Source organism: Electrona antarctica (genome assembly GCF_951216825.1).
Source record: "Electrona antarctica genome assembly, chromosome: 1".
In the NCBI taxonomy this organism is placed as follows: Eukaryota; Metazoa; Chordata; class Actinopteri; order Myctophiformes; family Myctophidae; genus Electrona; species Electrona antarctica.
In genome coordinates, this window is record NC_136806.1 from 16,647,039 (window position 1) to 16,664,118 (window position 17,080).

The 17,080-nt window shown below is 44.7% G+C and overlaps 1 protein-coding gene across 1 annotated transcript; it reads left to right on the forward strand.

Annotated features, from left to right (window-relative positions):
- Window positions 1-11,750: 11,750 nt before the first annotated feature.
- LOC306916478 (CMP-N-acetylneuraminate-beta-1,4-galactoside alpha-2,3-sialyltransferase-like) lies at window positions 11,751-12,788 on the forward strand (the record flags this gene model as incomplete). The annotated part of the gene is made up of 1 exon (XM_079494366.1): window positions 11,751-12,788. One exon carries the CDS (start codon window positions 11,751-11,753, stop codon window positions 12,690-12,692), a length of 942 nt encoding a protein of 313 aa, XP_079350492.1. The 3' UTR covers window positions 12,693-12,788.
- Between the last annotated feature and the right edge of the window lie 4,292 nt (window positions 12,789-17,080).

The following is a 17,080-nucleotide window of genomic DNA, read 5'->3' on the forward strand; positions in this document are numbered from 1 at the left end:
TACCGAGTTAAATAAGTACAGTTTTGAGGTACTTGTACTTTACTTCTAGATGTATGAACATTACTGTGGAGTCCCTCAAGGGTCGGGTTTGGGTTCCAAACGGTTTAATTTATACATATATATTTATAAAATGATTTGTGCTTTGTGTAATGCAGTGTGTACTATAATTACCGATGATAAGATGTGTTCTGTACAAGGGAGGACATCCAGCAGCTTATGACGATCTAACCATACAAATGAGTAGCCTAAATACAAACTGGTTTGATATAGATTATCTTCAAATAAATAAAACAAAAGGTATGGTGTTTGTGGAAGCTGCCAGATACAAACAGACATTGAGTTGATAATAGATGATCTATTAGAAAGAGTGTGTGAAAACAAATTATGGGGAGTGATTTTAGACCATAAGCTCTGCTGGAAACCCCATATAGAATAATTATGTGAGGCTAAGATGGCAAAGAGCATCTCAATCATAAGTAAGGCATACTGTGCAATGATTTGACCATACCTGCTGTACTACTGCTCAGAGGTATGGGGTTACACATACATTTACTAGAAATGCATTAATTACACTCATGAAGAGTATTAAACAATGGATATTGCACACACACACACACACACGCGCGCGCACGCACGCACGCACGCACGCACGCACGCACGCACGCACGCACGCGCACACACACACACACACACACACACACACACACACACACACACACACACACACACACACACACACACACACACACACACACACACACACACACACACACACACACACACACACACACACACACCTTGAAGTTCATGGGATATGCATGGCAAATTCTGCAAGTTATGTATAAAGCAAGATATAATCAATTACCGGTAAATGTGAAGCACATTTCTGGATAAGGACATAAAGGGGACCATTGAACTTCAAAAAACCTGTGATGCGTACAAACCTGAAACTGTGTATCCCCTCTTACGGTGCAATGAATTAAAATATTGCGAAAATAAATCAATTCAAAATTTGACGAAAACAATCGATAGGTACAAAAGTGAAGAGCAGCTGAAAGGACAACTGCTGTATGGTTTATTTCAACCAAGGTTCATGTTTTAGGGTTGTTAGAGAAAGTAAAAGATGAGTTTATTTATTTATTTCATTTGCTGCTTTCTTTCGTTTTAACGATTTTAGCTATTTTTGACAGGCCTCGGGGGCTTTTTCTTCTTTAATGTCGTTTACTATAGTCCTACTAGACCCCAGGAAATTACATCTGGTCACAAAAGATCACGGGTTCTACTGAATGAGAAGGGGGAGGTGACAAACTGACATATCGGACCCACAGTATGGCATCCCCCTAGTATCCCCCGTCAGGCCGTCACATTCACTAGATCCCGTGAAAAGGGTTGAAAACCACTGCCCTAAACAGGTTAATAGTGTTGATAATTACACCAGCTGACGTTGTGCCACTTCAGCATTATTGTCAGCCAACAGAGAACCTGCTGACCCCTACACTGTCCAGACGGGAGAGAACTTTGACACATGTTTATTATTGTCAGTGGTAGTACCTTTACTCCAGTACTGTACTACCAGTGGTGTAATGGTGATTTATTTCCCCTGGTTGTACAGCCTTTTAATGACATCACGTGCACGCACGCACACGCCTGTGTAGCACCCAGCCATGACCCGGCCAGCCCTGACAATCTGGGGGTGCAGCGGCATACAGTACGACGTACTAACAGTCTGAAATGCAACAGTCAGACAACATTCATAGCCGGTTAACGGCCAAGCAACACCAGGCTTTTCGCGCACAAAACGCGCACGTTTACCCCCGCGCGTGCGTTTAATTTAGGTCCAGTCCTATAAAAAACGCACGCGCGGGGTTCGCGTTTAGGGTAAACGCGAGAGAAAAGCCTGGTGTAGCTTGGCCGTCAGACTCACCCGTGGCTCCTGACATGTGTGGCAGGTTAAGACGGGTTAAGACCATGGCTTCTTCGTGCGGTTAGGTTAGGGTTTGGGGTAGGGTGTCGGACTGTACGTCGGACCAAACATATGCACCAGATAGGTTGTGCGTCGATCTGATCTGGCAAGTGGGAGACTGGGGTTCAAACCCCGCTACCTGCGTATGTGGCGTAGTGGGCAGGACTTGGAATCCTTGCATGAGGGACATGAGGGAGGTCGTGTGCGGTGGACGGTGGTCCGCGGAATGAAGTGTGAAGTGAGAGGACGCGCTCCAAAGACTGGGGGGGATGATTGTAGCACCCAGCCAAGACCCGGCCCACTACAGCCCTGCCAATCGGGCTCAGCCCTATTGGCACGACAGGTTGTGCGTTGGTCTGGTGAGTGTGAGACTGGGGTTCAATCCCCGCTCCTGCGTATCACTACAATCCGATTGTACAGCTGGTTTTCTCCAAATACCTAGAGGCGAATCAGGACCTGGGACACCAGAAGAAGGCAGTTTGCCAGCTGGTCAGACAGAAATCCAAACGGAGTTCCCGAGGGCCGGCCAGGGTTGAGAAACAGTGCTGCGGGAAAAACACCTTGACAATTGAAAATCTCCCAGCTCAGCATAAAACTTGAGATTCGGAACATATGAATCAGTAACTGATTCAATGCTGTGCACACAGTGGGAGCATGCAAGGACAAAAACAACGACCGTTCTTTCACCTTGGTCACGATCCTGCTGTCGTTTCATACATGGGTGTCATCACTGGTATGGACTGGACAAATAAGTGTACCCCCCCCTAGTCGTTGCCCCCCCCCCCCCCCCCCCCCCCACACACACACACACACACACACACACACACACACACACACACACACACACACACACACACACACACACACACACACACACACACACACAGGGAAAAAAGAGCACATAGATGAACAGCATTCCTTTATTGTTAATAGACATTCAGTTTGTCTATGTACAAAATGTTCACAGTACAATGGAGGAGCCACATCATGATCATGTCACCTTGCTGATGTGCGATTGTCACAGTTTGTGTGTGTGCGCGCGTGCACGTGTGTGCGCGTGCGTGCGTGTGTGCGTGCATACAGTAGCTACACATATCGTCGCTGTCGGACAGAAACCTTAAATCTCCATACTTTAACCTTTTTCGTAAATTAACATCCCTACTTGATCATACTGTAGCATCACACAACAGCACCAAAAGTAGCAGATCTACAAGGTCGAAATGTGACGCTAAGAGACTTATTTTCAGTTTGTAGATCTGCCACTTTTGACATTTTTGAATCCTTTTCCGTTTTGGACGTAATGAGGTTTCCACCCGACAGACGATTATGTCAGTGTTTTGCCAGTGGTGTAAAGTAACTAAGTACATTTACTTAAGTACTGCATGCATTTAAGTACACTTTTGAGGTATTTGTAGTTTACTGGAGTATTTCTAATTTCCAATACTTTTACTTCTACTCCACTACATCTCGTATCCAAATACTGTACTTTTACTCCACTACATTTAATTGAAAACTTTAGTTAGCCTAGTTACTTTGTAGATTGATTATTAATACAAAACACACATTAACCACTTCAGCCCTATACATTTCAGCCATTTGATAATAGTGAGCTTGTAGATCGGCTATTTTCAAAAGATTTCTATACCTTTGAAAACTTGTGAAATGGGACATTCATGCACAATGAGTAGCCTATACATTCAACTTTTGGTACTTTAAGTACATTTTAATGCCAATACTTTTGTACCGTTTACTCAAGTACATTTTGATTTCCGTACTTTTACTTGTAACAGAGTAGTTCTATATTGTAGTATTGATACTTTTACTTAAAGTAAAAACTTTTAGCACTTTTTTCCACCACTGGCATTCAGAGAATCTCAGATGACCTGATATGATGGCTGACGACCCTAGTGGGTCTGTTAAGGGGGAGGACGGTGTTTTCTGTGGGTCTGATAAAAGGGGAGGATGGTGTTTTCTCATCTCAGGGTCACTTGTGCTCTTCATGGGAACAACATGACGAGTGTGTGTCACAGCACTCAGGACCCTCCTGCAAAACACACACACACACACACACACACACACACACACACACACACACACACACACACACACACACACACACACACACACACACACACACACACACACACACACACACACACACACACACACACACACACACACACACACACACACACACACACACACACACACACACCCCATGTGTCAAACATTTGAAGGGGTATTTCTCTTTCAAAAAGGGTTCGGGTCATTTTATCATTTACTCAGGCTTTTGTTGTGCATCCCAGACAGATTTTAACTAAGTTGCTCGATTCAGTGTTTAGATATTTGATATACATCTTTATCAGACACACCATCTTAGTTCCTATACAATTCCTATTGTAACTTCTAATACGTGAGGGGGCCGTGTTTTTTCCAATTACGTTTTTTTTAACCCATTTTGGGCGGGAACCCCTTTTGGTGTTAGCATTATGTTATGCTTTAGCTATTGAAAAATAGCAGATCTACAAGTTCATAGTGCGCCACCAAGTGGCGCGCTACGAGCTTGTAGGTCTGCTATTTTTGAAAAATCGAAGAACGACTGACATAGAAACATAGCTTTTTCAGAAACTGTCAGGATGTAGAAGACATTTTTAGAATCTGATCTCAGGTCAAAATGATATGTTTTGGGAAAATGAAAGGAAAAAAAAGTATATCTGCACGTACACACACAGCTCTCACCTTAACTTTCTCCATGTCTGGTCCGCCCGGGAGTGATTTCTGTGAGGAAAAGGTCTGTGTGAAGGAAAAGGAGATTAACCTGGACGGACACACACCAGAGTAATGGAAGAGTGCAGAAGATCAAGGGGATTAAACATGATATATATCCTGGTCCATCCTTCGAGTTCTCACCTTCTTAGTGGTCTGTTGTTGGATCTCCTCTGTGGATTTGGACCTGCTCTTCAACTGCTTCTGAGGGGAGGTGGTAGAGGGGTCCTGGAGGAGGGGGGGGAGACACACACACACACACACACACACTATTAAGGTCCCTGCACACCGAGCGCGTTTTTCTGATTTTTTGTGGCGTTTCTCCATCGGTTTTCCGAAAAACGTAAAATTGAAAACATAAATTGTAGAAACACTGTACCGTACACACTGTACGAACAGAGAAATTACCTTCAAACACCTAAAAACAAAACAAAAAACTGCTATTTGTGCACAACCTTTCCTACGTGGATATAGTTCCGACAGCAAATGCAATTCTTATGGTTTTGTTAAGTTTGATTTCCCTCAGTTGCAATGTAATAGCTCTGTGCACACATCATTTGTATTGCACATACATTATTTTGTTTAGATTGTATTCTTCCACTTTTTCTTTGGCAATTCTAACGTACTAGAGTGGTGCCCATGGGGCCTCTATAGCTGTGACCGTTGGAACTACTTGGAACGATGCAAGTTGGAAATGCATGCCCCACCCAGATATTATATGCGTTGGAGCCTCTACAGCGGTGCCCGTTGGGCACTGGCCTACTTGGAAGGAGGCTTTTGTGCTGGTTCTGGACAACCGGAAATGCAGACTAGCTGTTCCACCCATCTGTCTGTGTCCCTTTTATGCCCATATATGGAGATTTCTGTATGTGTCTCTCTGTGTCCCTATTCCTATATGGAGTTCTGTGTCAGGCATGCCCAAATATGGAGTGTTGTGATGTCAGAACAGGCCAGCTTATGGAGTTCTGTGTCAGGAATCCCAAGTATGGAGTTGTGTGATGTCAGAACATGCCAGCTCCATATATGGACCCTGAACAGGGGCCCTGTCCAGAGCCCGGGCAGGGGCCCTGTCCAGAGCCCGGGCAGGGGCCCTGTCCAGAGCCCGGACAGGGCCCCTGTCCAGAGCCCGGACAGGGGCCCTGTCCAGAGCCCGGGCAGAGGCCCTGTCCAGAGCCCGGACAGGGCCCCTGTCCAGAGCCCGGACAGGGCCCCTGTCCAGAGCCCGGACAGGGCCCCTGTCCAGAGCCCGGACAGGGGCCCTGTCCAGAGCCCGGACAGGGGCCTTTTTGGGGCGGTTCTGGACAACCGTAGGACTGACCGACTAGACACTGGGCACTGCACCCCCTGTGGTGGTGTGGAACGCGTGTGTCGGTGGGGCGAACGGTTCTCGAGTTACGTGGATTACACCAGACAGCCAGAGACTTTGTGCATTCATAGATCGATAGATCGATAGATAGATAGATAGATAGATATTTTCTCATGCCAATAAAGCCCTTTGAATTGAAAAGAGAGCTATGCATAAGAGACAGGATAGAATACATTATAGATAAATTACACATAAATTAAAGGCAGAATGTCTGAAAGAAAAGCTTCTCAATATCAGCCCTCAATTTGCTTATACCTCATTGGTTTTCTGCTCCATGGCTGAGTTGAAGGTTTCCACTGGAGGAATTCAGAACAGTGATGAAGTCTGGAGATGGATGATCTGTTGTAATATCCACGCTACGTTGTCTCTAGAGATCTGTGGGACAGAATAAGACCAAGGCATGATGAGAGCACATAAATATTCATGCAAATCATATGGTTTTACTCTAAATGTATTAGATAATGTGTATATAATGTGGTCACTGTTGTTCGTCTGCAACATGGGTGTGAGACACCCAGCCTGTATTGTTGTCCAATCCAGCCCTGATTTAAAGAATGCCAACCTGTGCTGTTACACTACTATATGTGCCCTCATTTATTCCAACCTGTATGTGGTGTTACACTACTATATGTGCCCTCATTTATTCCAACATGTATATGCTGTTACAGAACTGGGGGCTCCATTTTTGTCCATGCTAAACCCCTTATCCCTAAACTACTTTGCCTTTTTTCACTATTTTGAAAAACATTTTTGAAGAGTTCAACTAGCCAATCTACATTGACACATTGTGATCTTGTAGACTGGCCATTTTAACTATAGTAAATGGTAAATGGTGCATTCATATAGCGCCTTTATCCAAGGCGCTTTACATAGATTGTGCATTACATTCACCCATTCACACACACACATTCATACACCGATTGCAGTGGGAAGCCATGCAAGGTACCAACCAGCACATCGGGAGCAATTTGGGGTTCAGTGTCTTGCCCAAGGACACTTCGACATGTAGACAGGAGGAGCCAGGATTCGAACCGCCGACCCATGGATCATTGGACGACCTGCTCTACCTCTTGAGCCACAGTCGCCCCATGGACAAAAATAGAGCCCTATGTGCCCTCTTCTATTTCAGCAGAACAGACTGATCCATTCATCTGCCAAATAAACCTGTTGGAAATGTGTCCTACTGTGAGCATCCCAGCCCACGCCAGATCACATACTGTGACAACCCTGTGAGCTTCAAAAGTTCTAGGGTTTGTGTGTGCGTGATATCTTTTATTTGATTATTCTTAATTATTTGGTTATTTCTGCTACAATGTTGAGGAACCGAAACCAAATCATTTGACCTGTGTGTGTGTATGAGATTTAACAAATCCTTTAAGGATTTCATTTATATGCATATACTTTATGCTCAACTAATCAATAAATAAATCCAACTCAATCAGAAACTCAAAAGACAGTTCAGTTTCCTTGAATCCATTGCTGTGTCTGCGATGATAGAGAGAACACACATGCACGGAATATTTAGAATTTTAGATGCCGTTCTGGAAACACATCCACACACACACACACACACACACACACACACACACACACACACACACACACACACACACACACACACACACACACACACACACACACACACACACACACACACACACACACACACACGAGGACATATACAGGCAGGCAATGAATACGGCTCATCATACTGTGCGGCAGCGAGGACATTATGTCCAGTAAACTGATGGCGGGCTGTGTGCTCTGCCACGCTAAGGTTAAAGCTCCATTCATCCAGAAGGTTGGTCAGTAGCCATCGATCACAGCACGTCCCCCCTCTAACACAGCTCTGTGGCTCTGTGGATCTCACCTGACACGGAGCCAGAGTGCGTGTATAGCACTGGCACTGCTCTGCAATCTTCCTCTTTTTTTTTTTAAACACACAGAGCACATCCTCTCTTTGTCCTTCAGGGGAACGTCTCGGTGGCACAGTATAGTGGGAAGCATCGATCTAATATTCAGATACTTAACACTCATAGCAAGTAGTCTCCGAGTGAGCAGCACCCATTAGCAAAGGATTTAGTTCAGAATGCGAGCCCAATCAAAAATCCATAGCAATGCATGATATACTATACAGCACGCCCCTGAACCCTCAGCATTTCAAAGCACTAGGTATGAATATCCAGTAACAAAACATAGATGGAAACATTGCACCCCTTGTCACCCATATGAAACACTACCACCACCACCACCACCCAATTATAGTAATGGTTTGTATGAGAAATAGCAGAGGAAACATTAAGATGGAGAGTGAGGAAAGGAGTGAGAATGAAAATGGGTGAAAACAGAGTGGCTGCGATGACATATTGAGATATTAAAAGAGATTCATTCAAAGCACTCACTCACCTATCCTCTCCCGGTGACTGTCTCAATACAAGACTGGATGCACTGCTATTCCCCTGCTACCGAGAGAGAGAGAGCGAGAGAGAGACACACACACAACACCCCATTCACAGCTTCACCAACACGTCGTCACGCACGACTGAACGCACACATGCGCACGCATGCACACACTTACGCACGCACGCACAGTCACACAGACACACACCAGGTGTACCACTGTGCCAGTTTTGACCAATCATAGCAGTGACTGTCTGCTCCTGTGAACACTTAAGAGAGAGAGGCTGGGGGTGTGATTAGTAGTAATAGCTTTATATTCCTAATACAATATGATGTCATCGTTGCAAATTATGCAAAGCATAGTGATAGATTGATGTCGCTCATATTACATGATTGTATATTATGTATGGTTTGGTGGTGACATAATCTTAAATTAAGTGAATCCACTCCGGATTTCACTCCAAAAAACACCTTTCCGATGTCTGAAGAGAGACAACAGACGAGGCATGTCATTGGCTGGTAAGCTGTGACAGAGCACCAGTCACAGCACAGAGACAACGCGACAACAACCTTCACTGTTTAAAAATGACGTCATACGTGACATCATCAGATGGACAACCAGGGAGGAAGACTTAGGAGGAATTGAGCAGCCCGATGAGTCACAGTAGCAATGAGTCACAGCTATAGTTCTTCTAGTAAGCCGAGTCACGTCTCTACTCATTATTGATCAAAGTTATCAAGGATGAGTACGAATGAGTATGGAGTACAGTCATGAATTATGCAGGGTATTATGCAGTTACGTCAGAGGTTTATCAGAGCCGCTGAAGAGAATGTGATTGGCGGAGTGTCCCTGATGACGCGAACACGGTACCTGAATGGGCCATATGCACACAGAATAACTCTCCGGGCAAAGGACTCGTACGGGTCCATTTGTACACACCCGTACCTGAACATTTGGAACCCACTTTAGAACACTTTGAGACCCACTGGTGTGTTTCCAGTGAGCCAAGATGCACAATAACAGCACCCTGACTCTGTTTGACCACAATGGAACAGAGCCTTCAATAGTATCATCGGTAACACCTAGTAGGGAAGTGGCCCAAGTTCTGTCCAAAATGGGGGTATAGGACGTTGGGCTACATGACATATCCGACTAGCACGTTGGGTTCTATGACGCTAGAATTTCGCGGGCCTAGCACGCTCATCCTAGCGCCACACGTCGCAAATGAGAAGAAGGCAATAGCGGGAGGGCGATACCGTTTTCTTTTACTTGGAAAAGCAAACATGGCAACCCATGATGTTTTCGTATACCCAGTTGCTTGGAAAGTGCAAACTTGGCAACCTGGCTGAGTGGCCCTATTTTTTGTTTTGCTTGTATTTATTTCCGTATAAAAGCAAGCATGGCAAGTGGCAATGTTTCTATATACGAATTTGCTTGGATGTCGCAAATGTGGCAACCTAGCGGGAATAGTATACTGTACTGTAGTCCTCTGTACTGTACTGTACTGTAGTCCACTGCACTGTACTGTCTTCACTGTACTGTACTGTAGTCCTCTGTACTGTACTGTAGTCCACTGCACTGTACTGTACTGTCTTCACTGTACTGTACTGTACTGTAGTCCTCTGTACTGTACTGTGTTGTGCTATACTGTGCTGTACTGTAGTCCTCTGTACTGCACTGTACTGCACTGTACTGTTCTTTGCTGTACTGCACTGTACTCCTCTGCACTGTACTGTACTGTAGTCCTCTGCACTGTACTGTACTTCCCTCTACTGTACTGTACTGTACTTCCCTCTACTGTACTGTCCTGTACTGTACTTCACTGTACTTCCCTGTACTGTCCTGTACTTCCCTGTACTGTACTGTCCTGTAGTCCTCTGTACTGTACACCTTTGTACTGTACTGTACTGTACTGCACTGTACTGTACTGTACTGTACTGTAGTGTCCTTCCCTGTGCTGTACTGTACTGTACTTCCCTGTGCTGTTCTTCTGTGCTGTGCTGTGCTGTACTGTAGTCCTCTGTACTGTACTCTACTCTACTGTACTTCCCTGTGCTGTTCTTCTCTGTGCTGTGCTGTGCTGTACTGTAGTCCTCTGCACTGTACTCTACGCTACTGTACTGTGCTGTACTGTGCTGTGCTTACTGTACCATACTGTATGGTACGGTACCCTAGTGTACCGTATCGTATTGTAGCATACTGTACCGTACGGCATCTTACTGAACTGTGCCATACTGTACTGTGCCATACTGTACAATACTGTAATGTACTGTGCTTACTGTACCCTAATGTACCGTATCGTATTGTAGCATACTGTACCGTACGGTATCTTACTGAACTGTGCCATACTGTACGGTACTGTACTGTGCGTACTGTACAATACTGTCCCGTACTGTGCTCTACTGTAGCCTACTGTACTGTACCATACTGTACTGCACTGTGCTGTACCATACCATACTGTGCCATACTGTACTGTAGCGAACTGTACAGTATTGTGCCTTATCATACTGTACAGTACTGTGCTGTACCTTAGTGTACAGGGCTGTACTGTACCATACTGTACCGTAGCATACTGTGCTGTACCATACTGCTGCACCCTGTGTATGTGTGTGCGCGTGCGTGCATGTGTGTGTGCAGTGAAAAGAGGAAGGGGCGGGGAATGGGGAATTTGTGATTAACTTGCATCACAGCGAAATGTTGTGCAATAACAGTGTGTTTGACAAAAGTCATATTTGTACACTAAATATGGCAGTTGTGGGGAAGCGATGTAGTGCATATGGATTCGGGTTGCGTGCAGGATTTTTAGTGTTTGGAGAGATGTGTGCTAACGGAGTGGTTTGGTAGGAGAAGGCGAACGGATAAACGACCATGTGCTTGTGTACCCCCTTTCCATTAGGGTAGAAGTATGTATGACAATCCCTATATTTGGTCCAGGTTGACCTAGTGCTGATATCAGATAGATATGGTAGAACCCATATATGGATAGATCTAACAGGCTTAGTCATCATGACAAGCCTAGTCGGAGGATATATAACTGGGTTTTCTACATAGTGGCAGCAGTCGAAGCATCCTGGTTTAATCTCTAATTGAACACCATTGCGGCGGGTTCTACTAAGTAAATCGGCAATAGAGATTTGAGCTATTTAATATCAGCACTCCGATAGAACCATTTAAGTGCACCTATATTCTGTGCACCTCACCGTGAAACCATCACCAGAGGGGCGCTCTCGCTCTCTAGGCCCCAGTCTAAGATCATGCATCTTAGGAAGGCTGTGCTAATCGTCTCCCTGGGAATTTTTTTTCCCATTCTGGCGGCCCTGGGTGTCTGTGCCATGACGAGTGACTTGAAGTGGAGGACAGGTCATGATGAAGGACCTGTGCCCATTCCCATGTTCCTCGATTCGGACTTTAAGCGATTCCCCAACATCAGTGATTGTGGCCTTCCATTTGGAGTCAATTCACATGAAGAGAAGATCCAGGACATTCTTTCGGCTACAGGAAGCTACAGTTTAGGGGAGGACCTGGATAGTTTGGAAAAAAAGAGTTGCATCATCATCGGTAACGGAGGCATTCTGACCAACAAGTCTCTGGGCCAGGTGATCGATACGTTTGATGTTGTTGTGAGGTTGAACGCAGCGCCGGTGAAAGCGTATGAGACGGACGTGGGCTCCAAGACTACCATGCGCATCTTATACCCCGAAAGCTGTCCCGAGAAGACGGAGCAGATAGAGGACCAGTCGCTGTTTGTCCTCTTGGCATTTTCTGTTAAAGACCTTGAGTGGTTTCGACATATGGTCTTGAAGACGATGCCTACAGGGCAATTCTGGAAGCCAGTGGCACAGCACGTACCAAGAAAGCCAGGCGACATGCGGATGCTGAACCCCTACTTTATCAAGGAGGCCTCTTTCCAGCTCATTGGCTTGCCGTACAACGATTGTCTGCCCGTTTGGGGTCAGGATGCCAATGTTCCCACCTCAGGGGCAGTTGCCATAACGATGGCCCTCCATCACTGTGACCGAGTGGCTGTGGCTGGTTTTGGCTACAACATGAGCGACCCCGATGCCGCTTTGCACTACTACGAAAACCTCAAAATGTCAGCAGCAAGTCCCAATCATAACATAGTGAAAGAAAAGCAGTTTCTGGCGAAACTTGTGAAGACTGGAGCTATCGAGGACCTGACCTTGGGCATCATGTAGTAATTTGTCTCGCGTTACCATTGACTCTCGCAATTTCCAAATGCTTCATCATAGTCTGGACCAACGGAAGAGCTATCATGATTCATGAGTAAGCGATTAAGCAATATTACACGAGAGGGTGTGGGTTCACTTCAGTGATGCTTGCGGAACTCGACTTCGTCTCGTTCCTCACCGCATCCCTGTCGTGGCAATAATCACGAGTGTAATATTGCAATTATACAACAGTTACCCTTAAAACTAAGAAAATCGCTGAAAGAATTTTTTTTTTTAATGACAGATGTAGTCACTACGACCACAAATGTCCCAAGAAACTAGCTAGCCTAGCCACCGAGTTTGCTAGCGCTCTGGGAAAACAGAGCAGCTGAATTCTTTGTTTTGATTAGGTGGTGAATGGTGCTGGTTTAACCCACGGCTAGAAGGCTGTATCAACCAATCAGATTGCTTCCTTGAAACGACCTGTGGTATAATAAAGTGGAGCCTCCTCCCCCCCCTCCCCTTCGTCGCGCACATTTATTCTAATATGGCAGCTGCCAGGGGGTCTTGTCTGTCATAGGACGGTGTCTGAGGGTCTTGTCCATCAGAGGACGCTGCCAGATGGAAATTGCACAAGCGCCAGCATATCGATCCGTTCAACACCACGGAGAGCGCCCTGGATTAGGAGAAACGAGTCATTCTTTCCGCCATGCTCATTCTTTTGAGGGACATACACACACACGGGTACTAACAAAGCCAGTTGTTGGAGTGGTTTGCACCACTCAAAAAAGAAGAGAGAAAACAAAACATTTCGGGTGGAGTCCCGTAAACGAATCAACTAAATTGATTTAAACAACAATCGCAGTACAATAGGAAAAGTAGCCAACACAGCCACGTTATGAGTTTGTAGAATGGCCATTTGTTAATTTTACACGACACCAATAAGCAGACAAATGGGTGCATATCTTTGGTCCGACGTACAGTCTGACACGCAATAGTCCGACACCCTACCCAAACCGCCCACAGACGCCACGGGTGAGTCTTAAACCCGGTAAGACCCAACGATGCTTCTCGGTAACATTTTTGACCACTCCTACAACTGGCTTTGTTAGTTTGTCTGTCTTTTCGTGTGATTTCATTACGTCAGACATTACATCAGACCACAGCTGATCAGTCTATATAAGACCTTACACCACTCAGTTCACACGGGTGTGATTTGTTAGTTAGTACAAAGTAGTACCCGGGTCTTCCGGCAACGACTGTTGCATGTCGGACTGTTAATACGTCGGACCAACGCATGCGCCCCCAGGACAATCTGTTTGCTATATATCTGCAAACAATAACTTCACCTACAAGGATTGATTGATCATAAAACATTATTTAATTCTGCACACTGTACACCATGTAGTATACTGTACATTCATGTTCACTGATGCCATGTTAATAATAATACTGAGAGCCTGAGGCGACAGGAAGAGCACATGACCAATTATTAAAGACTTGTCAAAGTGTCGACACAGCAAACGTGTAATCAAATAATTACCATAGACACACAGGAATAAAGCACAACACACACTTTAAATATAAACAACCAAAAATAATTACAGTAGAAAATGTTCAAAAGTCTGTGCAAACACACTTCAAATGTCAAAACAGAAAAGGCTCTTTTTTTTGGTCATTCAACAAATCACTGACTGCGTAGGCTATCCTCAGTTTAGACAGAATCAAAAATAATGGCTACATTGTGACACGAGGTCACATCAAATGGAAAGAATGCTGTACCCTAGCATTTAACATTTTTGTATACCGTAGATTAAAACTCAAGATGTATAATAATTGCGTATTCCAAAAGACACCAAAAGCTGTTTCAATGTTGTGTTTTAATAAATAATTATAAATTATTAAAAAAAACAAATCCACTATTAAAAACAGATCACACCCATTATGGTCATGCTTGGCCTTTTAGTAATACTTTAAAATAACTTACGTTCTGGTTACTTACTTTTCAGTCATAATTCATAATGGGCCCGGTTCACAAAGCTGTTTACACCCATATTTTGGGTGTAAAGGAGTTTTCCAAACTTCCCACGTTAGTAGTTTAGAATAAGGAATTCCAATGACATACAGTACACAGCAAGCTATGGATCCGTGCAAGTCTGCATCCGAGCAGACTTGAGAAAGAGCGGCTCTCCGCAAAATTCACAGACAAAAAAGAAAAAAGGATTACTGAAGCAGACAACTAACATGGGAAGATTGGAAAGTTCCTTTAGAGTCTAAAGTTTAGACCCAACATATGGGTGTAAACAGCTTAGTGAATCGGGCCAAATGGATCATAAATATCATATGCAAATTAAACACTTCACCACATAAGAACACTGCGTGATGATTACAACGCATTACAGTGACAGCAGCAGTCCACTGATTTGGAGCTTATTCATAGACATTCACAAAATAAAAGTAAAAAGTGCATGACTAGTTTTTACTCAGTGATAAATTCATTGTGGTCCACTATTCACCAAGGCCATGTTGGAGACATCGAGTTTACCCGAGCTTTTGAGAACATATCCTTAAAATGGCCTTCAAACATCCTTAAATAGCCTACCTGCTCTCACACAGGCAGTCACATTCAAAGTGTTGTTTCCTTTAAGTCCTTTTTAGAATCGGCGCTTTTTGCTCCTCCAGCTGAACTTGAAGCACGCTTGATGCCGTCATCCACTCCCTCTGTAGTGTGTGTCGTTGAGCTTCCGCTGATGGATCCATCGTCTCCCTCTGGATCCACCCGCTCTTCGTCCGAGGGCAGCCGGAGGAACACGGGCATCGTCAGGTGTTCTTTGGTCAGGAGACCTCGCTGATCATCAGCCCTGAACTGTGCCTTAGACAACATATCCATTAGCCCTGACAGAAAGAGAAAATGTCCTTCAACGCAAGTCAAATCATAATTATTCTAAACTATATAATACGGTACTGAAAGTACTTTAGAATGCCATGGATGACTAACCGGTCAATCACTTTGAGTAGAGGGCAATTAATTACCACTGCACTCATTTCAATATGTGGAGTAAAAGCAAGAGATGAAGGACTCATTTTTGGGTCATTTATTTTTGGACATTTAGTCCATCCTCTGTTGGTCAAAGAACTCATCTTAAAGGACAACTCCAGACTAAATGACGTAGGCTCATTTTCCTACTTATATTGACCCCCAATGACTTTGGCTATTTTTGCCAAATGCTCCCGTCATCCAGTTTCCATGCAGGCATGCAGAATTTGGCATAAGAAATGTTTCTGCCTTTGCCAGATGCTTCTTTTGTGATTTCCTTTTTGGCACAAAGAGCTTTGTATTTTGAGTTCTTACTAATACCAAGAAGGATTTACAGATTGACACTGTCTCGCTGTGAAAGACAGGGAGACAGACAGAAATTGCTAAGTTCATGATTCGATTATGTTGTCAACAGCTACCGGCACAATTCAGGGTGGAAGGGAACCTAAGATTTATCCCTAATTCAGTCAGCCCACAAAGATGAACACAGGACCATGTTGACCTGCCCCCCAGCAATCAGATCTAGAAAATTAACCACATGAACCCCAGTGTCCCCATTCTGGGCATGTCATAAAAGGTGAACTTTCTGTAACAATAGGCCAACATTCAGCGAAAATAGTAGATCTACAAGCTCATAACACAAAGCTCTGTCCATGGTAAGCTTCAAGTTGTGAGCTTGTAGATCGGTTATTTTCGGCGAAGAGATTTGGTGTAAAGGGTTCAAAGGAGAGGGCCAATTTAGCATAGGGCCCTGGTCAACAAAGTATTTAGGGTTTAAGTGGTTAAGAAAGGACGGCAACTAGATCAACATACTGGGGGGCCTACCATCTATGTCGTTCTTACTGGGCTTGGGCTGGTTCTTGGCACAGCCAGACTCCGGGCATGACTGGATCTCCGCGCCCCCAGCAGCCGATCCCCGTTCCTGGCACAAAGCAAGGTATATGGAAAGGAGGTAAGGTCACAAACGCCATTTTCGCAGTCATGCAATTCCAGACGGCAGATTCGTCGCGCAATGGGAGCCAAACTACACCCGGAAGTTTGGTGTAATCACTGGAATGCATTGTGAGAGCCCAGTGACCAGCTCATGAACAAACACTATGATCTGATCAATTCTGAATGACTGAGAGCTGAGACATTTTGTAAAGTAATCGCTTCTGGAAAATAACAAGACAAATAACACACTCCGCTGTGTGTCCACTTTTTGATGTTATAGAGGTATCTAAAGAGCACAAAGTACCTTTCTGAACATACCAAGTATCTCGATACCTGCAACCGTTTCCTGCCTGGCAGGCGAATCTCGCGATACCTCAGAGACGGAAACGATACCCACCGCCGTTTAGATGCTCCATAAAATGATGTACTACTGTGCACATCGAAC